This window comes from Dromiciops gliroides, chromosome 2, assembly GCF_019393635.1.
Source record: "Dromiciops gliroides isolate mDroGli1 chromosome 2, mDroGli1.pri, whole genome shotgun sequence".
NCBI lineage: Eukaryota > Metazoa > Chordata > Mammalia > Microbiotheria > Microbiotheriidae > Dromiciops > Dromiciops gliroides.
Genome location: NC_057862.1, coordinates 594,322,963 through 594,346,880, shown reverse-complemented (window position 1 = coordinate 594,346,880; position 23,918 = coordinate 594,322,963). Strand labels below are relative to the sequence as shown.

The following is a 23,918-nucleotide window of genomic DNA, read 5'->3' as shown; positions in this document are numbered from 1 at the left end:
ACAATGGTTGTACCATTTCACTGCTTCACCAACAATGCACCAGGGTTCCTCTCTTCCCACAAACCTTCCAACGCTGATCTTTTGTTCTCTTGGCCAATTTGCGGAGTGTGAGGTTAATCCTAAGGGTTGTTTGGGCCCAGATGCTGTTTATGAATGGAAAAGGAGACTGAAGGAGATGGAAAACAAAGAAGCTGCCCAGTTCTTTCAAGAGGTCTCAGAAGGGTGACCTTCCAGAGGGTGGTGGGGAGAGCGCATAGGAAGAGCCCTTAGGCCAGTATAGACTTTCCCCGCGTCCCTCTTCCAGCCGCACAAGCCTGCACAAGCCTACACAGGCCTCCAGCGGCAGCGGTCGCTAGGGCGCGCCCCTCCAGAGAAGCTGTCGCCCTTGGATAGCTCCCCACCCAAATACCTTTAGCCCCCAAAGCGCCCTCGCACTACGCCGCTCCGGCCGCTGAGAATCTTGGGATTTGTAGGCGTTCTCCGCACGATTCTTGTAGGAAAGCTAGGGAAGCCCGGAGCTTCGAACTACATTTCCCAGGATCCCTAGAGTCACAAAGAAGTCGCTTGGTTGGAAGAAGGGAAGGCGTCGCGGTTTCTAAGCGCCGCGCTGTCTTAGTAACCAGTGCGCCGTGATTTTCTAAAGACAGGGACGCCTGCGCCGAAGCCCCTCCTCCCTCTCTCCAGTCCCCTTTCCCGGAGAGCCTTCGCGGGAGAAAGAACGTCCCTCCCTCGTCGTCCTAGTGATTAAGCAGACCCCGCCGCCCCCACCCAGGAGCGGGAGGAGAGGAGAGAGAGAGAGAGCAGGGGAGGGAGGGAGCAGGGTCTGCCTGTCTTCTAAGCACAAGGACTTGGGCACTGCCTTCTCCACGGGTGGCAGGGGAACCCAGAGCTGGACAGCTGCAAGCGCGGGCAGTAACGGAAGCAGAGGGAGGGAGGCTGGCTAATTCTGGATGGGGGGCAGAAATCCAGCCCCCGTGAGGGAATGAATATTGGACAGGGGTAGGTTCACCTCCCCTCGCAGTGCGGACCACCTTAGCTGCACCCTAGGGAAGGGCGATTTGGAGGGAACTAGGGTTTCTATGTGACAGGCAGGCTAGGGGTGCACAGAGCTACGACATGCACGGGGACGACGGTCCACGAGAGGCATCGTGATGAAGCCTAGCTGTTTTCAGGTTGTAAATGGATTTAGGGGACACCTCCCCTTAACTACTGGTTCAAAGCCAGTCAGTGTGCTCCCCCTCCACATCGCACCCCAAGTTAAAGCTTTGCCTTATATTATGCCTTTAGGAAAGATTTATCAATCTCCACTTCATAATTGTTCAGTTTTTTCCAGACCCAGGAGTAGTCTGTGTCAATGTCCAGTGTCTCTCTTTCTGTCTCTGTCTCTGTCTCTGTCTCTGTCACGGTCTCTGTCTCTCCTCCCTCCCTCCTTATCTTTCCTCTCTCTACACGCGCGCGCGCGCACACACACACACACACACACACACACACACACACACACACTCACTACAAAACCGCTCTTGTTTCTCTTTCCTCAGATTCAGAATCTCGTATGACGCTTTTGATTTAGTCTCAGGAGGCTGGCCAACATTGATGTTGGAGCTCTTTATTTTTTTTTCATACAGATGTAGGGGGGAAAAGAATGTGGATTTTAAAAAAATACGCCCCAAAGGATTTGAACAAATATATCCCCCCCCCTTAAATGATCATTCGACTTCTGTCATGGTTTTAGGGACATTTTTTAGTTGAAAGAGAACAGGAGATGTTCTAAATCATTACCAGCTAGCTCAGTCACCAAACAGCTAAATGTGTTAGATATTTTGTAACAGTGGGGAGTAGGGAGGAGCTGCAAGCTAGGGTTAGCTTGGTTAGATTGGGTGACTCTGTGTGTGTGTGTGTGTGTGTGTGTGTGTGTGTGAAACCTAGTAATTTTATTCAATTCTATTTTTTTCTCGTTTCACTCATCCTGGATGTAGATGGACAATTTGGAAAGCAAGGACCATGATGGAAAAGCTTGCAAGAGTTCCCAGTAAAATCCAGGTTGTCACCGGATAAATCCAGGGAATTGCTGCAGAATTCCATCCTCTGCAACTTAAAACATATAGACCGGTTCCTGTCTTTACCGTTTGAACATATAGGTCTCTTTTTAAAAGGTGTGTTTGGGGAAGGGGAGAGAACCCCAGAAAGCTCTTTCGGTGCCAGTTACGCGAAGGGGCAGCAGTCAGAGACCTTGCAGGTGGTGTCGGCACCTGGAAGTTGCTTTTGTCTTTGGAGCAATATCCGTCCAAGCTCAGAGAGCGTTTTCATTTCATCCATCTCTCCCAAAGTGTCTGGGTTGCAAACCCGTGGAGCCGCGGCGGCAGCAGCAGCAGCAGTAGCTGCTCCTCTTCTCTAGCAGCAGCAGCATCAGATTATGGTGTCAGCGGGCACACGGGGCTGTGGATGCGTTTCCTCCTGGAAATCAGAATCTCCAAGTGCCAACTGAAGACTCTCAACCCTGCCGCAGCCCCGAGCCCTTCCCAGCGAGAGCTGTAGGCAAGGTGGGGGGGGGGCGGGAAAGAGGGAGAGGGCCAAGTCGACTGTGTGTGTGTCTCGGTGTGTGAGTGTGTGTGTGTGTGTGTGTGTGTGTGTGTGTGTGTGTGTCTGTGAGTGGGGTTGCGTTATCATGGCGGATCGGACAGCTCCTAGATGCCAGCTTCGGCTGGAGTGGGTTTACGGTTACAGGGGTCACCAATGCCGCAACAACCTGTACTATACCGCGGGCAAGGAGGTGGTCTACTTCGTGGCTGGAGTCGGGGTGGTGTACAACACCCGGGAGCACAACCAGAAATTCTTCTTGGGACACAACGACGACATTATCAGGTAAGAGGAGTAGGCTGGGGTTGGAAGCTGGAAAAGGGACCGGGCAAGACGAATCAGCCGGTCTTTTCTCACGGTCAGGTCTGGAAGTCATGAAAAGCAATCCTTTTGGTACAACCCGGCACAACAGAAAAGCATATTTCAAGGCCGAATGTTTTGGGGGCAGGGTGTTGGGGGCATCAGTGTTCACTGATTCCTTTCATTCTCTTAAGGGATTGTTAAGTCTCTAAGGAGTAAGTGTCTTGATATTTGTTGTTGTTTTTCATTCTTGCTACAAGTGGAGAGATCCTAGGTAACTTTTAAACACTTTCCCTTTACCTCTCTTTATTGGTTAAAGGTAGGACATGTTAATAGTACCAAGCTTGAACTACCCCTATTACCTTTTGGGTGCCACTCAGAAAATTGCCAGAGGGGCAATGTAAAGGAAATTAATTTTTGGAGAGAGAGAGAGAGAGAGAGAGAGAGAGAGAGAGAGAGAGAGAGAGAGAGAGAGAGAGAGAGAGAGAGAGAGGAATTTGGTAGCTTTTTTCACATCACTCTAAATCTGAGCAGTTTCCTCAGGGAGGTGGTGAGTTTGTTTTTTAAAAAAATACTGTGCTACAATATTTTACTTGGCAATGTTTGAATATCTTATATTATGGTGGTGAGACTCTAAGAGGATCCTTCCACACCAACAAGGTTATTAAATGCTGGCAGCTGCTGGGCCACACCACATCCTACCTGCCAGACCCTAAAACAACCAACATCTGGTAGCTGATGACACCAGACTGTTAGCAGAGCAAAACTGGAAGACTGGCCAGTTTAGGGACTGATGATAGTAAGCTGTGAAACAATTAATCTGATTCTTGGGATTCATTTCCCTATGGCAACCAAAACAAATGTTGTCTTCCAACTTCCTAGCTTCTGGGTGACCAAGCAAGGTGTGGCCCAGATGGCTTTGCAAGAGAATCTCTTTCAGCCTTTGACAGCTAAGGAAGCTTTTCCAGCCATGGGAGTAGCCTAGAGTAGGGAGAAACCTGAGGATGAAATAAAACTAAGAGAATCTATATTTGGCTATTTATACTTCTCAAGTTGGCACATTTTAAAATAAACTTGTTTACTTTGTATGCATTTTCAAAAATGTATCACCTTACCATAGAGACCCCTTTTAAAAGACATCTAATTGCAACAGTGAAATAGTTAAGTAGTATAAAAAGTTAGTTATAATTTGGGTTCTGAGCATATTTTTCATTGCAATGAACGATATTGAATTGGGCTGCTTTTCTTGCCCATATTTCAGTCTGTCTTGTGCTTTGCTGAGACAGTGAATTCTGTGGTCATTCTCATTATGTTTGGAGACCAAAAGAGTTGGAAAATTAATGTTATGAAATATAAGATATGCTAGAGTCTTGATTTTTTCAAAGTTCAGAATTTTTATTGCTTAGAATTCTCACCCTTTGTTACAAATGACACATGAAACTTCATTCATATTGCATATGATAGATCTTGTCTTATACCTACAACCTGTTAATAGAAGGGGTGCTGATCTGGACATTTGCAATAAGTTCCCTCCCTGAGATTTTGTGTCTTTTACTGCACTGCTTATTATTAAAGTCACCCATGTGAACCACTAAATTAAATGATTGAATGTTAAAGAAAAATTAAAGGCATTGTGTATTTTTCTATGTCTTAGGGCATTATATGCATTACAATATCTTACCAAAGATGTGGTTATTTGGGGTTGCAGAGCATGTCTATTATACTAAGAAGTTGCTAAGGTTAAATGATATTAATATTATAATTAATCAAACAACTCTGAAAAATTGGACCCCTAAATCAAGAAGAGCTTTCAAATGTTGGAAAACCTTAACAATAATGCTATTTTCTAACAGTGAGATGGGGTGAGGGTGGAGTTGCAGTAAACCACTGGTAGTGACAGGCTAATTGGACCATTGGAGATATAATAGTATAGAGCTGATTGGAGTTTATAGAAACCTTTTAACCCCAAATAATAAAAAAAATGTTTAAAAAGGTGAAATAATTTATGCTCCAAAATTATTTGTGGAGATACTAAAATTTATAAAAAGAAAAAAAAGAATAGTTTATCTCTTGACTGGTATATACTGGTTTCTTTAAGAGTATATGTATTCATATATAACCTATATCAGATTACTTGCTGTTTTGGGGAGAGGGGAGGGAGGGAGAAAAATTTGAAACTAGAAATCTTATAAAAACAAATGTTGAAAACTATCTCTAAATGTAACTGGAAAATAATAAAATATTTATATGGAAAAAAAGAGTATATGTATTCAGAGAGCACTTTATTGTTAGATTCTCTAGCATATTTGATTGGGTCTAAGTAAATTCAGCAGAGTAGGTTTTTGTACTCTGTTTATAATCTCTTTTTCATAGGAATAAAAAAGAAAGATTGAACACAAATAAGAGATTATATTTTACCCTAGACTTCTTTTTAAAATTATCATTCTTTTATGCTGTTATTTTCTATGTTCACTTCTTTATTACTGAGAATAATGGTACATGATCTCTATTTGTTCCCCCCTTTTAGTCCTCAGTGTTTTGAGTTCTAATGTGCAATTTCTATTTAATTTCAGAAACAAGGTAGATGATTAAAATCCATATTGTGAATTGTTGACAGTTTATATACTAGAGATACATATGCATGTGTATGTTGGGAAAAATACTTGTCTTTTATAGATTTTGATTAATTTTGGAGACACACAAGTACAATTCTTCCATAATATATTTAAAATTATTGGGTAAATAAGGGTATTTTCAAGTTTTCCATCAGTCATCTTTTAGATTTCTTGTATACTAAATGTTAACATTGTTTGACTACCTTGATTCAATAAAATCTGTTAAGATAATTAATATCATCCTATCTCATATTTTGCTTTTGTATTATTTTGAAAGTAGATACATTTCAATATTATAGCTGCTATTGCTTTATGATCATATCACTTTCTTCAGGATATTAGCTAGAAAGCCAGTGCAATAAATATTGATAACATCCCATTTCAAGAAATCCAGTCGTCTCTGAAAAGCAAGCTGAAGCCTCGCAATAATGTAGGGTTTGGCAGAACAAATTGTAGTCCATTGGCAATATATCCTCCTGCAATGATAGGCTGTAAGTTTAAGACAAATTTTTTTAACTTAGTGTACTAGGATAATGTGATATATTGGAACTGGAAGCTTAGTTTTCTTTTTTAATGATTGCCCTTTAACCCAGATAACATATTAGAGGATGTTGGCACGTTTTAGCTGTCCTAATAAAACTACATAAAATAATTTTAGGTATTTTTAAATAAATATGTTTTAAATGAGAGAGTTCTTAAGGGCAATTAACCAATCAACAAACCCTTATTGAATATCTACTATGTTCTAGTTGCTGGGGATACAAATACAAAAAAACCGAAACAATCTTTATTTTCAAGGACCCAATATTATATTGGAGAGCAAACACATATAAGTACATAGAGAATAAATACAAGGCAATTAAATACAGCATAGTTAGGGCTGATGAAGACTAACAGTAGGGATCCGGAAAAGTTTCATGTAAAATGTAGTGCTTGAGCTGTGTGAGTAGAGAGATGTAAGGAGCAAAGGAAGAAATGACAATATTTGAAAACTGATTATATATATGGGATGAGGGATAGGAAGAATAGAAGATGACACCAGGATTGCAGTCCTTGGTGACTCACAGGAGGGTGTTACCCTTGACAAGAATAAGGAAGTTTTGAGGAAGAGTGGGTTCATAAAATTTCTGATCAGTGACCAACCATGATTCCAGAGTATAGGTACTCTGAATGTTACATACCTCCTAACAGAGAGATAATGGACTCAATATGCAGAATGAGACACACATTTTTTGGACATGACTGATGTGGGAATTTGCTGTGCTTGACTATGCATATATGTTGTACTAGGGTTTTTCTTTTCTTTTTTTTCCTAATGGGAATGGGGAGGTGGGAGGGAGAGAAAATAAATGCTTGTTAATTGAAAAAAATTTAAAAAGAAAAAATATAATGTACAGTGTTCTGAGAGGCAGATCACAACTCATCCAAGTTTGCTCATTCTGTACAACTCATGCAGTTCCACCCAAAACCAAAAAGAAAGGAGGGCCCTTGTTCACTTGGTCACTGCCTTAAAGCACAAAAGGCACCTGTCCCAGCCACAAAGTGATCTGGGAATAGGGATTATGCTAGCAGAGGGGTATTTTCCCATGGTTGCTGCTACCAGTGTCTGGGTAGCAGTTATATTATAACTGCCCTGAAGGGCCTTCTCCTGGTTCAGAGGGGAGAAGTTGGGAGCTTGCATAACTGGAAGAGGGGGCCAAAGGGAGGAGTGTTGGGGGATTTAAATAGGTTTGGTTGTGATTGAGAGAAGTTCCTTGGCTGACTATCATAACAAGGAAGGTGGGATGAAATTTACCCTTCTTATCCCCTAACTGATTGCTCACGCCTTCCTTGGGGGGCCTCTACTTTGAAGGTCACTGGTCTCCAGAATAGTCTGCTTTCAGTTTTATACTTGTCTTAAACATTTGTCCCCAGTTGACCTTTTCAGCCTTATGTGAACTTTCTGCTTCAGATACTGTCCACTTATTATTTTCTAAATATGCTTTGTGCTTTCTTGTCTTAGCACCTTCCCTCATGCTAAAATGACCTCTTAACTTTCTCTACCTATTTAAATCTTTCTTATCCTTTAAAACCAAACATTAGTTGTAATAGAACTCATACCATTTTAATTGTTATTGTTGTTATTTGTCATTTTTCAGTCATGCCTGATTCTTCATGACCCTTTTGGGGGTTTTCTCGGCAGAGATACTATAGTGCTTTGCCCCTTCTCCAGCTCATTTTGTTTATGAGGAAACTGAGGCAATCAGGTTTAAGAGACTTTGCCCAGGGTCACACAGCTAGTAAGTGTCTGGGGTTAGATTTGAACTCAGGGAGAGTAGTAGTCTTCCTGACTCCAGGCCCAGTACTCCATCCACTGCACCACCTAGCTGCCCCACAGTTTTAATTACCTCCATAGTTTGCTTGGTCCTTACTTTTTCTTTAGTACTGTTAATTTTTTAAAAATCTATTTGTCATGTCTCCAAATAGGTTATAAGCTACAGGTGAGAATGAGAACCACCACGCCTTTGTTATTAGTAGGAGTTCAACAGATAATGATTTATTGATTTATTTTAAAATATTCATCTCTCATTATCTCCTATAACATGACTTCTAGAACTTAATCTTTAAATGTTTTCAGGTTCCAATTTATTTTAGGAATATGATCAGCTTTGAAACTATTGGGAACCTGGTATCATAATGAATGGCTATAGTACCTTCTACCACGGAGGCTGAGACTGGTAACAATTGAATTCTGGAGTTCTGAGCTATAGTAGGGATAAAACTGATAGGGTGTCTGCATTGTCAGTCACCAATATGGTGAGCCCCTGGGGAGTGGAGGGGTAGCAGGATGCCAAACTGGCCAAGGTTGGAAAAAATGGAAATAAGTCAAAATTTCTGTGCCAAGAAGTATTAGAATAAATCCATGAGTTGCTGCTTTGCTGCTAAGGAAGGGGCCATAGGGAGACCCAGTCTCAAAAGCAAAAAGAATAGAATAGCAAATAAAAAGAAAAAGAGAAAGGAAGGATGGATAAAAGAAAGAAAAAAGAAGTAAGAAAGAAGAAAATAAAAAAATATTGGTAGAATTTTTTTAAAAACCTATAACTTGCCTTAAGACAGATTATACAATCATGATTGAGATGGTATGGAACTGGTCCCACCATTGTACATATTTTATTTGTACAGACAGCAATGGTTTGTGCAAGTATATCCAATTAATATTAATATGATAAACTTAAAAAGGTTAGATTTTGAATTCTTTAATAAACTGATGAGTCTGAACATTGGGGCCACTAGTGACTTTTTCACTGGATCCTGCTGATCTGTTTATATGGGTATGAAAACAACTGACTGCAAAGGAGATTTAGGGTGTGCTAACAAATAGCAATTACTTTGTACATGTGACCATAGATTATAGTCTAAATAGTTAGACAGTTATAATTTCATTATTGCTATACTTTTGTTAATCATTCCTTTATGATTATCTTCTTTTATTCCTTACCATCCACTTGCTTTCAGATAAGCAGATCCCCGACACCATAATTATAGATCCACAGAACAAGAGAAAGTGTGAGGGAGGGAAGGCAAGGGAGGCCAGAATTCTTATTCAGGTTATTAACACCCTATTGACTGTAGCTTGAAGAATGTGGTAGCATACTATGATATAAACATCATGTCATACTCTTTACCACAATAAGTTCCAAATGGCTAAGTGCCGTAATTATGTGGTTACCTCATTAAAAAATTGGAAGAAAATGGAAAAAGGTACTTTTTTCTTTTTCTTTTTTGTTGTTGTTGTTGTTGTTGTTTTTAGTGAGGCAATTGGGGTTAAGTGACTTGCCCAGGGTCACACAGCTAATAAGTGTTAAGTGTCTGAGGCCAGATTTGAACTCAGGTTCTCCTGACTCCAGGGCCAGTGCTCTATCCACTGCGCCACCTAGCTGCCCCTACAAGGTACTTTTTTCAACTATGTGTAGTAGAATTCTTAACTGAACAAAGAATTGAGATTACAAAAGCTATAACAGATGACTTTGATTACATGATGCTGCCTCATTTAATCTAATTCACATGCAAGTCAAGACATCACCCTGTGATATCATCGGTCCTCTTTAAAAACAAAGGATGAACAGCAACCTGATGTTGAAAAGTTTTGCATGAACAAAATCAATGCAGCTAGGAAAAGAGAAGAAACTGCTCATTTGGGGAAAAATCTTTTCATTACTTATCTATGATAAAAGCACAGTATCTAAGATATATAGGAAATTTACACACATATAGATTAGGGGCCAAAAGGGACCTCTGAGGTCCTCATTTTACAAATGAGGAAACTAAGGCTTACTGAGATTAAATAACTTGTCTAGGGTCACATAGGCATCGAGTAGTAGAAATGAGATTCAAACCCAGGTCTTTAGACTCCAAATAAACTGTTCATTCTATTTCATTAAGCACTACAATGTGAGCTCCTTGAAGGGAAGACTTACTTTCTTTTTTGTTTTGTATCCTTAAAGATTTTATTGATTGATTGTTAGAAGACGTAAGGGAAGACAAGTATACCAATATACTGTTAGTGGAGCTGTGAATTGGTCCAACCATTTTGGAAAACAGTTTGGAGTTTGATTTTTTTTTTTGGCAGGGGGTGATTATAATGTAATCCATTAATCCATAGATCCTACTGATTATATATATATTCCAAAGAGGTCAAAGATAGAAATAAAGGTTTCATATATACCAAAATGTTAACAGCAACATTATTTTCTGTGGTTGCAAAGAACTGGAAATAAAGTAGGTACCCATTTGATTGGAGTTGTGCTACATGAATGTTATGGAATCACAGACTTTGAGAAGTAGTATCTTCTTCAGCATCCATCTAGCTTGATCCAAAGGGAATCCCCACTATAATGTTTAGTTTTTGTTTTTTTAGTGAGGCAATTGGGGTTAAGTGACTTGCCCAGGGTCACATAGCTAGTAAGTGTTAAGTGTCTGAGGCCGGATTTGAACTCAGGTACTCCTGACTCCAGGGCCGGTGCTTTATCCACTGTGCCACCTAGCTGCCCCTCCCACTATAATGTATGCAACAACTGATCACCCAGCTTCTACTTGAAGACCACCAAGCAGGAAGAACTCACTACTTCTTGGTGTAATCCATTCCACTTTGAGACAACTTGAATTGTTGGGAAGTTTTTCTTGACAGAAAGCCTACCTAAATTTGTCTCTTTGTGGCTTCCAACCATTTTTCTTGATTCTGCCTTTTGGGGCCAAACAATACATGTCTCATCCCTCCTCCACATGACAGCCTTTTAAATACTTGAAGAAAGCTTTCAAAGGACTCCCTTGGTCTTCTTTTTTCTAGCCTAAACCTTGTTCCATCAATCTATCTTCCTGTCTTGGACTCAAGGCCCTTCACCATCCAGGTTGCTTTCTTCTGGATACTCTTCAGCTTATTATCTTTCTTAAACTGTAGTGCTCAGAACTGAGCATGATCATGGTATAAGACAATAAACATGAGGAATTCAGAGAAAAATGGGAAGGCTTAAATGAACTGATGTAGAGTAAAGTAAGCAGAACCAGGAAAATAATATACATAATGGCTACAAATATGTAAATGTTAAGAACAAAAAGAAAAAGAAACTGAACCATTTACAATCATAATGGACAAACTTGGCACTAGAGAAAAGATAAGAAAATGTATTTTCTTCCTCTTGTTGAAGAGATAGGTCACTGTGGGTATGGAATGTTTCATATGCTATTAGACATGGTAGATGTATCAATTGTTTTTGCTGATGTGCATTGTTGCTTTTATAAGGGAAAACTAGATGGGTTGAAAAGGTATATTTAAAAATAACTATGGGGGCAGCTAGGTGGCGCAGTGGATAAAGTACCAGCCCTGGATGCAGGAGGACCTGAGTTCAAATCCAGCCTCAGACACTTGACACTTACTAGCTGTGTGACCCTGGGCAAGTCACTTAACCCTCATTGACTTGCAAAAAAAAAATTAAAATGACTATGATATAAGAAAGCAAATGTCACCTATAAAACTTTTTTTTAAAAAAGCATCATATCAGTGCCATGAATAATATTGTCAGATATGTTGATTAGCTAGTAGGTTAGTGAAAAATTAGTCCTGGTTATAGCTCCTCTATTCAGTCAATATTTATTAAATGCCTACTATGTGCTAGGTACAGTGCTAAACTTCTCCAAATAAAACTCCTACCTTTAAAGTCCTTGTTGTCTTTTGCTAACTACTACTTCCTTTCACACCCACACCTCACTAGAAAAAAACCACCCTATGTTATCTATATAGGCTAAATGCATATAGCTTGGGAGTGTAGAAGCTACTAGGGCATTTTATTTTGATTATGTAGAAAAAAAAGGAGGTGGTTGAGAAGGATGACCTCACATTATGATTTTAGCTGGATTCCTTTGCCTTTTGTTCTCTTACCAAGCACATCAATGCCAATTGTTTTTAAAAATCTGAATAAGCATTTTTAGCAAGTAGGAAATTTAACACTGAGAGGGTACTACAAGTGTACCTCAGAGATATTACAAGTTTGGTTCCATGCCCTCAATAAAGCAAATATCTCAATAAAGTGAGTCACACAAAATTTTTGGTTTTCTAGTGCATATAAAAGTTATGTTATACTTTATTAACTGTGCAATAGTATTATGTCTAAAAAATGTAATACCTTAATTAAAAAATACTTCATTGCTAAAAAATGCTAATCATCATCTGAGCCTTCAGTGAGTCATAATCTTTGCTGAAGGAGGGTCTTACCTCAATGTTGATGGCTGCTGACTGATCAGGGTGGTTGGCTGCTGAAGGTTGGAGTGGCTTTGGAATTAAAAATAAAGACAACAATGAAGTTTGCTGAATAGACTGACTCTTATTTAAAACACTTAGAGGCCATTTAGGGTTATTAATTGGCTTAATTTCAATATTATTTTGTCTCAGGGAAAAGGGAGATTGGAAGAGAAGGAGAGAGACAGAAAGGCAGATTGGTGAAGCACTCAGAACAGATGCGATATTAAGTTTGCTGTCTTATGTGGGCAAAACTAGTGGCACCCCAAAATAATTATAACAAGAACATCCAAGATCACTTATCACAAATTACCATAACAGATAATAATGAAAAAGTATGAAATATTGCAAGAGCTACCAAAATGTAACACAGAGACACAATGTCAGCTCATGCTGTTGGAAAAATGGTGCCGATAGACTTGCTTGATTTGGGATTGCCACAAACCTTCAATTTGTAAAAAATGCAATATCCGTGAAGCACAATAAAGCTAAGGGCAATAAAATGAAGTAGCCTATATATTGGTGTATATTACATATAAATAGTTTCCTAAATAAATTACACCCTCTACTTTCTGTTGAATTAATAGAACTTCTTAACAACATAGGGCACTTAGGAAGAATGTTCCTACAGCTTTCCAGACTAGTCTCTTGGGGCTTGTAGGTGGTACAGTGGATAGAATGCTAGGTCTGGAGTCAGGAAGACTTGAGTTCAAATTCCTCCTCAGATAATTACTAGCTGTGTGAAATAGGGATACTAATAGATCCTACCCACCAGGATTGTTGTGAGGATTAAACAAGTAAACCACCTAGCCTGATGGTATCTGTTATCTGTACTAGGCAATACATAAATGCTTATTCCCTTTAGTTCCAGAAGCCCCAAGATCTACATTATTATGGGAAGGTAGTTGTATCTTTTTGTCAAATAATAAATGATAGATGTTACAACTGCTTCTAACATTCTCACTCTTATTTAAGTTAGCTTCTGTTTGGTGGTGGTGCTACTGAAAACATTTCCCAGATCTATATGAACTGATACAGAGTGAAGTGAGCAGAACCAGGAGATCAGTATGCACAATTTCTTAAAAAAAAAAAAAAAGAAAAGAAAACAACACTGAAAGGCCATCAAATTCCATTTAATTGTAATAATCAAGCTAGCTTTTCCAGGGAAACAGATGGTGAAACACTCTTCCTCTCTTTCTGTAAAGAGGTAGGAGCTTAGAGGTGTGTAATTTTATATCTGGTATCAGACTGGGTTGCTAAGTCTGTGATTCTTTCAAAGTGTGATGAAATAATGGGATTTAGCAGATACTCAAAGACCCACCTGGAGATTAATCTATACTGATTGAATCAAGTGAGAGTGATTGACTGCTGATTAAGCCTACTTCAAATTAATTGGATTGTAATCACACCTGGCTATCCCTTAAGAAGGTATTGTTCTCAGAAACTAGACTGTAAACTCAACTTGAGAACACCTTCAAAGCTAATGGATTTGGAGGACAGCAACCAATCACCTTGAAGCAGCGTGTAAGGACCGCCTCTGTTCCAGACCTATAAAAAGCTTCCACAATCAGCTTGCTGGGGAGTTCCTGATTAAAGCAGGCTTGTGGAGGAGGACTTGAGGAAGAACCCAACCAGGCTGGAACTCTAGGCTAGGTAGTACTTCTTTTTCTTAACTTTCTGAACTCCTTGTAAATATCTGTATGCTTTAATAAATGTTTAATGCCCAAAGACTGGTACTGAAGCTTTTTAATTTAAGGCGATCACACAATATAGATTTTAAATATCACAATACAAAGGAGAGTTCACAGTTAGGAAAGGTAGGCTTATAAGAAAATGTGATGGCAAAACAAAATTGATACAATTTCTTTTTTTGTTTTGTGAGGCAATGAGGGTTAAGTAAGTGTCAAGTGTCTGAGGTCAGATTTGAACTCATGTCCTCCTGAATCCAGGGCCGGTGCTTTATCCACTGTGCCACCTAGCTGCCCCCAAATTGATACAATTTCATAAATAAAACCCAAAATTTCCAGGTCTCCTTGTGATTTGACTTAAACATTCTGGAGAACCTTTGTGTCTAACTGGGTCTTGTTAGAAGAGGAGAAGGAATTGTTTGATGGCTAGAAGCCATGAATCCTGAATAAACCTATCTGTGTATTCATCATCAGGGGCCTGTGGGGTTTTTTTAATGCATATTTTGATTTCTTTATTTTGATAGGATTGATTTCCTTTGTAATCTTATGTATTTATTTCATGCATTTAAAAATATTATTCGGAGAAGGTATTGCTGATGTCTCTTCTTGACCTAAAATGGAATTAGGAAGGAAGGGAATAAGCATTTATTAAGCACTTCCAAGGCATTCCTTGGAAGTTTAACACTGAGTACTACAGGCATATCTCAGAGATATTGTGGGTTTTTTATGTACTTCAACCAGAACAATAGATTACAACAGATTGAATATGGAAGCAGATATGAAAATCTAACTGTCTTCTATGGAGCTGGACATTAAAGGTATTTGTAAAAATATGTTTTTAAAAACCCCACTCTTCTCAGCAAATTTCTTTTGTTTTGGAAAATAATTTTTTTCATTTAAAATATGTTATTTATGTTAACATGTAATGACTTCATTATTGTTATTTTCTGTGACTTAATACATACTTTTAAATATTATCAGTTTTTATTTCTTTTTTTTCCTTTTTAAAAACAAAACAAAACAGGGCAATGAGGGTTAAGTGACTTGTCCAGGGTCACACAGCTAGTAAGTGTCAAGTGTCTGAGGCTGGATTTGAACTCAGGTCCTCCTGAATCCAGGGCCAGTGCTTTATCCACTGCACCACCTAGCTGCCCCAGTTTTTATTTCTGATATGGTAAATATATTTAGAAGTTAATTCACATTAGCAGAAGCTCTTTGGGGACCTGAATAATATTTTAGAGTAGAAAGGGATCCTGAGAACAAAAAGTTTGAGAACTTTTGGATTAGACTGTTTCCAGTATTCTTTCCAATTCTCATACAATGCTAGAAGTGCTAAATGTACATAGGAAGAGTGATATTGGTAAAAAGTGGTATGCTAATAAGGTTTTTAGTGTTCTTGAGTTGGGCAATCTAATAGGTTCTAAAACTTTATTTCCCTGTGGTTATTTACTGTGATCTGAAAGGATGCTCCCCAAAATTATAGAACTCAACTGGATTACCTAGTTGGTAGTCACATGTGATAAAAAAGATTTTATGTGTTTAAAAGATTCATCTAGAGTCTTAATGATACCTTGGTACTTTTCCATCAAACTGCATACTTTAAATGCATTTGTATTCTTTCTCAGGTCCAATTTTCAGTTCACAGATGAAATCAATCGATAGGAATAAGAAGTAAATTGGGAAAGTGTTTTTTTTTGTTTTTTTTTTTTAGTGAGGCAATTGGGGTTAAGTGACTTGCCCAGGGTCACACAGCTAGTAAATGTCAAGTGTCTGAGGCAGGATTTGAACTCAGGTACTCCTGACTCCAGGGCTGGTGCTCTATCCACTACACCACCTAGCTGCCCCTGTGTTTTTTTTTTTTTAAGTGAGGCAATTGGGGTTAAGCGACTTGCCCAGGGTCACACAGCTAGTAAATGTCAAGTGTCTGAGGCAGGATTTGAACTCAGGTACTCCTGACTCCAGGGCCGGTGCTCTATCCACTACACCACCTAGCTGCCCCAAGGGAAAGAGGTTTTACCAGAACTCAGATCTAGGTTTTTGTGGGGGAATTTTGATGTATGGAAAAGAAACAATATGTTCTCAGCTGGAATTAAAGGGCAGAATCCAGAACCTTTTCTGTGTTTCTTTTTAAATTACTAAGGCCTTAGATAACAAATAATTACAGTAATTATTTCATCACTCTTGAATCAGATGTTGGCTTCTCTTCATCATCTTTTCCTTTTCTATTTCTTCCTACTTTTCATGTATCCCTTCCTTTTTCTCTGCTTATGTGTATATTTCAATAGAATATGGAAAATATGAATGTTCAAGAACTGATTTTATTATACAGATATCATTCCATGGTCTAGCAGTGAACGAGACATGTTGAATTGTCTTGAAGGCTGTAATTTTACTTTTTTTTTTTTTTTTTTGGTGAGGCAATTGGGGTTAAGTGATTTGCCCAGGGTCACACAGCTAGTAAGTGTTAAGCATCTGAGGCTGGATTTGAACTCCTCCTGAATCTAGGGCCGGTGCTCTATCCACTGTGCCACCTAACTGCTCCTGTAATTTTACTTTTTATATTATTTTTAAAAATCTTGTTTTGTGGTTCTTTAACTTTTGGAATCCAGTGCCCCAAGCCAGAGAATAGTTGTCTTTTAAATATTTTCTTTCATTTTCATAAAAGGAAAGTTTAAAAAGTTTTTTTTTTTTAGCATGTCTAGTTTTGACATTTTAATTTAACTATACATCTTTAGATAGCATAGGATGCTCCTGCCCCTGAGGATTGTAATCTAGAAAGTCTAGAGAATAGAAAAATCAACAAGTCAAATGAACAAACATTTATCAAGTTCATACTGCATGCCAGACACTGTGCTAAGTGCTGGGAATATAAATACAAGTAGAAAGAAAAACATCCTGTCTTTATGTTCTTTTTTTTTTTTTCCCCTTCCCGGGGCAATGGGAGTTAAGTGATTTGCCCAGGGTCACACAGCTAGTAAGTGTCAAGTGTCTGAGACTGGATTTGAACTCAGGTCCTCCTGAATCCAGGGCTGGTGCTTTATCCACTGTGCCACTTAGCTGCCCCCAATCTTTATGTTCTAATCGGGTAAGATAACACATAAAAGAAATATGAAAAGCTTAAGGAAACAGAGGGGAGAGGAGAAGGCATCTATATAGTGGGCATGGTAGAGAAAGCCTAGAGAATTAGGAGTGGAGACAGAGAAAAAGGAAAAATGGCTGACCTAGATACTTTCTTTTAAATGGAGGTTCTGAGGGGAACTAGCCAATCAGAGGAAGAGACTGCAGGGGTATAGTACACTTACAGTGTGAAAAGTTGGGGGACCAGAAGTGAACGTTCAGGATGAAGAAGCTGCTTCAGAAAGCTTCTCATATTTCTTTATAAGGGTTAACTTTTTCATTTCTTCTGGGACAGAAGTAGCAATAGTAGTAATGCATAGGACCATTGTGTTAGGTATTAGTATCTGGGAACAAGCAACATTTTAGATATTTGAAATTTTGAATTCCTGAATCTGAAAATAGAGGAAGTTACCTATTCCTTCTAATGAGACTTTTGAAAAATTCTCCTTGATGCCTTTCTAATTTAGTTTGAGGTGCGAGGAAAATAGAAATAGTATTGTTTGCTTCCTTATCCTGTCTTCCTTCTCCCCTTTTGATAGCAGTAATGTCAACTAATAAACTATCTTCCTACCAAGGCTAAATTCTACTTGCTCAAGACATCCCATTTTATCCAGTCTCTTCCAACAGCTTGTCACTTTTGTTATCCCTACTCTATCACTTATTTTCAATCTCTCCCCGTCTAATGGCTCATTCTCTACTGCCTACAAATATATTCATATCTTCCCAACCTTAAAAAAAGCCACTTTCTTCATCCTTCTATCCCCACTACCACCTTCTTTTTTCGCCCTTTGTGCCTAAACTCCTCAAAAAAGACCTTTTACAATGTGCTTTCACTTTCTCCTCCTCCTTCTTTTTTTTTTTAGTGAGGCAACTGGGGTTAAGTGACTTGCCCAGGGTCACACAGCTAGTAAGTGTCAAGTGTCAGGCTGGATTTGAACTCAGGTACTCCTGACTCCAGGGCCGGTTCTTTATCCACTGCGCCATCTAGCTGCCCCTCTCACTTTCTTCTTAATCCCTTATAGTCCAACTTCTGACTTTATCATTCCACCACAATTGCTCTCTCCAAAGTTATCAGTGATCTCTTAGTTGCCAAATCCAATGACCTCTGCTCAGTCTTCATTCTATTTGGTCTCTCTGTAGCCTTTGATACTGTTTATCATCCCCTGTTCTTTTGTTTTGTTTTGTTTTTTTGTTTGTTTTTGCGGGGCAGTGAGGGTTAAGTAATTTGCTCATGGTCACACAACTAGTAAATGTCAAGTATCTGAGGACAGATTTGAACTCAGGTCCTCCTGAATCCAGGGCCAGTGCTTTATCCACTGCGCCACCTAGCTGTCCCGATCACCCCCTGTTCTTAATGCTCTTTCTTTCCTCTATGTTTCTAGGACACCCCTCTCTCCTGGTTCTCCTCCTACCTATCTGAGTGCTCCTCAGTTTCTTTTGCTGGATCCTCATCCCGATCATGCCTTCTAAACATAGGTGGCCCACAGGGTTCTGTTCTGCCCACAGGGTTCTGTTCTACATAGACCCTCTTCTCTTTTTCCTCTATATTGCTTCAACTTGGTGATGTAGTCACTTCCCATGGATTTAATTCCCATTTCTATGCTGGCAATTCTCAGATCAACATATCCTATCCCAACCCCTCTGCTGCCCTCCCATTTTACGTTGCCAATTGCCTTTGAGACATCTCAAATTAGATGTCCATTAGACATTTTTTTTTTTTTTGCGGGGCAATGAGGGTTAAGTGACTGCAATAATACAAGTGTGAAGTGATAAGGCCTTGACTAGGGTGGTGGCAGAGTCAGAGGAGAGAAGGCCTGAGAAAGGGTGAGTTAAATAAGTAGAACAGATTGCATATGGAGAGTGAGGGAGAGAGAAATTCAATATAACAGGTTTGGAGACTTGGTGACTAGGTTGAAGGGGGTACCTCCAAGAGTACTAAGGAAATTCAGAAGAAAGGAGAGTTGTTTTGTTCTTTTTCTTTTCAGGAGAGATGTTTTAATTTAGGATATGTTTAGTTTAAGATGTTTATGGCACATCTAGTTCAAGACATCTAAGTATTATATATGTGTGTATGTGTATATATATCATATATATCCTGTATTATATATGTGTGTATGTGTATATATATCATATATATCCTGTATTATATATGTGTGTATGTATATATATGTATCATATATATCTCTACATATGTATGTGTGTGTTTATATGTATCTGTTGTGTATATGTGTATACCAGTTATAGGTACCTCTACCAGTTATAGGATGCTAGCTAGCAGGGAGGAATGGATTAAGGGAGGGATTTTGAGCATGGAGAATCTATAAGCATGTTTGTAAGGAGTTGGGAAACAGCCAGTAGACAGGGAGAGAATGAAAAATAAGTGAAAGAGTGGGAATGACAGAAGAAGCAATCTGCTGGAGAACAAAGGATGGAAGGAGATCACTTGTGCCTTAGCAAGAAGAAGAGCCACCTCTTCATGTAAGAGAATGGTGAGGGAGGAGAATGGCAGAAGGGCTCTGGGTGATGTAAGATGAGGAAGAGAGCATAAGAAGGAACTTTAGGAGAATGGCCTAAAATTTTTTTTAACATTTCAAGAAAAATATTTGACAGTCTCTTTGTGTATTAAAAAAATGTGTAGTCTCTCAGTGGTAGAAATTAGTGGCTTGATAGGAAATGGTTCATTTCATTGAAACATAAAGTTCACTGGTACATGATCAAAATATATAAAGGAATATGAGGGGGAAAAGGTATGTCAAGAAGAAAAATGACCCTTAAATATTCTACCTGCTCTAACAAAAAGTTTAAAACCCAGAGCATTGTGTTACCCAGAGAAAAGTCATCATTTTTTGTATTTTCATAGTACAAAGTATTCTTTTCTTTTCTTTTCCTTTTGCAGGGCAATGAGGGTTAAGTGACTTGCCCAGGGTCACACAGCTAGTAAGTGTCAAGTGTCTGAGGCCAGATTTGAATTTAGGTCATCCTGAATCCAGGGCCAGTACTTTATCCACTGTGCCACCTAGCTGCCCCCACATAGTACTCTTTTAGACAGGAATTCACTTTTGTTCTTTCAGAGAGAGAATTTTGGGGAGTTAGGCTCTTTACTCAGATGAGAATCTGAACATCTGGGACATCCATTTAGCCATCACATTAATTTTATTTATTTATTTATTTTTGTGGGGCAATGAGGGTTAAGTGACTTGCCCAGGGTCACATAGCTAGTAAGTGTCAAGTGTCTGAGGCCAGATTTGAACTCAGGTCCTCCTGAATCCAGGGCCAGTGCTTTATCCAATGCACCACCTACCTGCCCCCATTACATTAATTTTAAATAAAAACTCATGCCCTCAAATGATAGAAATACACAAGAAAATTATGACCATGCAATAAATATTCACTTTTTCAGCGATATCTTGAGTTTTGATTTTATATATCATGGTAATTCTTTAATAAGAGTTAGTGAAAATTAACATAGTATGTTTAACACTGTAACGATTGGAATGATGCCACCTGCTGGAGACTTACTGTAGAAGAGTTTCACCCATGAAGTGAAGGTCTTTGAGGGCAAGACCAGGAGTCTTTTCTTTGGTGTCAGGAAGTGACGTTGGCTAGTGGGAGGAAGATGGAAGGGACTGGGGCTCTGTCTCGCTCTTTCCTTTGGACGCTGGTGGAGAGGGGAGCTAGAAATGCACTCTCCCTTTAATAGATAGGAATCTAGGCCTTTCTCTATCAAATTCTTATTCTCCTTAATAAATGCTTAAAAGTCTAACTCTTGCTAAAGCTTATAATTTATTGGCGACCACTCATTAGATATTTTAGACAGTTTAGCTAGAATTTTAGCCCTTAACAACACTTTCCCCATAGAAAAACTCTTCTGAATGCTTACTATTTCTAGTCAGTATCTTCCATCACCTTTCCCTTGAAACATCAAGATATAGATATAAATATTTAAATTTTCATAAAATATTCATTTCCAAGAGTGTTTCACAATAAAATCATAATTGGAATAGGCATCCTTTATGTGGGGATGAATTGGTAAGGAAGATAATACTCTTGCATAAATATAACTAGAATGACTTTGTTTCCATAGAACTATACACACCCTTTCCTTGGGCTATAGAAATCCCCATCTAACACTTACAGCAGGAAACCCCATCTTTTTCTTTTAATATGGACAGGAACTGACATACATAATGATGAAGGCTGCAAAGTTTGTCTTTGACAATTCTTTTTCCATGTGTGTTGCCTTCCTTCTTTTTCATTTCTGTTTTCAGGAAATTTCCTACAAATAAAGTATCATATGAAGTCAGGGTTATTTTGGTGGAAAATAAGGCTTAGTGTAAATGTAACAGTAAAAGTAATTGGTGGTGGTGGTGTTTTTGGGCTCAGAGGGCTGAGTGCTACCTATTTACTAAGAGGCCCCTCTCAGGGGCAGCTAGGTGGTAAAGTGGATAAAATGCCGGTCCTCGATTCAGGAGGGCCTGAGTTCAAATCTGGCCTCAGACACTTGACACTTATTAGCTGTGTGACCCTGGGTAAGTCACTTAACCCTCATTGCCCTGCAAAAAAAAAAAAAAAAGAGAGGCCCCTCTCAGCTCTGGAACCATGCATGTAGATCAGGTGCAGTCCTGGGGTAGCCTGAACTCTAGATGGAGGGATTAGACTCTCTTTCCTGAAACTCAGGCTCTTTAAGGCCCTACTCTGGTGCCCCAAGGAAAATTACTTAGGTTTAGTCATGTTTAGGGTTTGCACAAAGAAGAGGGGCTAGTGTTAAGGTACTCAATGTGCAATATAGATCAGATATAGGACAGCCACACAAAAAGAATGCTAGACACAAGAGATTCATAAGCATGCATTGACAAAAGACTTTAAAAAGCAGCAGTAATAATTTATGGTTACTGTTCTATTAGGTCAGATATCTGGTGCAGTAGAAAGAGTGCCAGGCCTGGAGTCAGGAATACTCTTCCTGAGTTCAAATTGGGCCTCAGACACTTATTAGTTGTGAGACCCTGGGCAAGGTACATAACCCTGTTTGTCTCAACTTCCTCATCTGTAAAATCAACCGGATAAGGAAATGGCAAAACCACTCTAGTATTTTTGCCAAGAAAACCCCAAATAGGGTCCCCCCAAATTCATACATTACTGAAATGCCTGAACAACAAATAATAGTTATCATCTCCTAAGAAATTGATACTTAAAATAACAAATTCTGAAATATTTGGTCGGCCACTGAATAAACATTTCGCCTTTGACTTGGTTCTGTACTATCTTTCTCTAAAGTCCATGTCTTTGGCAAGCTATGCCAGGGTCTGAGTTTATCCTCTTGCTGGTGCTCATCATCTCTAAGTGCTATAGTCGTTGATGGGGTTCTTTTCAGAGTGTAGCCAGCCCCAGCTATGGACACAGGAACTCTTGAGTCCTTGAACTTATAAGGATGCCTCTAAGCTGGACATGTTCAATTTAAGATCTCTGATTGGTCTTCTGTACTCAGGGAAGGGACGCAAAATGGAAGCAGCTGCCATGATTTCAGAGATTCACTCTCAAGTTCATCCAAAGCTGCACAAGCTGGCTGCCTTGCGTGATCAGTTGGCTATTTGTGGTGGAGTGGAAAATCCACACTTTCCTTTACAGGCAGTTGAGGGGGGGCGGCGGGCGGGGGGAGAGAGAGAGAGAGAGAGAGAGAGAGAGAGAGAGAGAGAGAGAGAGAGAGAGGAAGGAGAGGAGACAGAGATACAGACACAGACACAGAGAGAGACAGAGATAGAGATACAGAGAGAGAGCTACACACTATACACAACCTCAAGACAGAATGAAGAGATTGAGGGAAGAAGTTGACTTTCCTTTTTAAAGCCAGTCCCCTTGATTCAGAACCCCCTTGATATCATGATGGCACCAAGGATGTAAAAGTTCGTTACTATCCCAAAATGCCAGTCGAAATCAATACTACCTTTGATTCTGGAAATGGCATACCATTTGACTAGTTTGTTGTCCTACTCATCATCTTTGTGACTTCCCAGACCATAACTCATTTTCCTGGCCACCTCTATGCTATAATATGTTGTCTCTTCTATTAGAATAAACTCCTTGAGGACAGTAATTGCCTCAGTTTTATATTTTTATCCCAGGTGCTTAATACAGTGTTTGACTCATAGTAAGAACTTAATGTTTTTCATTCATTCAGAGTGACTTAACATCTTTTTTTTTTTTTTTTAGTGAGGCAATGGGGGTTAAGTGACTTGCCCAGGGTCACACAGCTAGTAAGTGTCAAGTGTCTGGGCCGGATTTGAACTCAGGTACTCCTGAATCCAGGGCTGGTGCTCTATCCACTGTGCCACCACCCAACTTAATATCTTTTTAAATACAGTATTGCAATTATTACAATCTTTTTTGTAGATTATCAGAGATTGTATACAAGCACTGGCAAGTTCAATCATGCTGGAAAGGTTTCATTTATGGTTTTGCTAATGGACTAAACCTGATATCTCAGGACCAGCCTAAATATGGAGAGGCCATTTGGTTATGAATGGAAATAAATGCTTGTTTATTCATTGTTTGATCAAAACCACCTTACTATTCTTGTATAAGTCAGATAAGGCAAAAGAAGTTATAGCTAAATTGAGGTATAGTTCTCAAGGCTTTCCTAGAAAAGGCAAATAAAGGATTTGTTGTGTGCCTAAAGGCAATGTAATCTTGCCTGCTCTCTTATCTTTTTCAAATTAATTCTTACCTCTTGGCCCAAGGTGATAATAATCATGAAGAGAGAGAATAAAAAAATAGTCTCTGATGATCTCTGGCTGCTTTTGGAGCTGTTTGCTGGTGCCAGGTGGACATCTATAGGCCAGTGGCAGTTGCCAT

General features: G+C 39.2%; 1 protein-coding gene across 1 annotated transcript in view; it reads left to right on the top strand.

Moving 5' to 3' along the window:
• Nucleotides 1-757: 757 nt before the first annotated feature.
• The window catches only part of EML6 (EMAP like 6), a 325,245-nt gene continuing 302,084 nt past the window's right edge, over nt 758-23,918 (top strand). The window contains 2 exon segments of the mRNA XM_043989586.1: nt 758-999; nt 1,977-2,862. Coding sequence (XP_043845521.1) covers nt 2,666-2,862 — 197 coding nt within the window. The 5' untranslated portion in view covers nt 758-999; nt 1,977-2,665.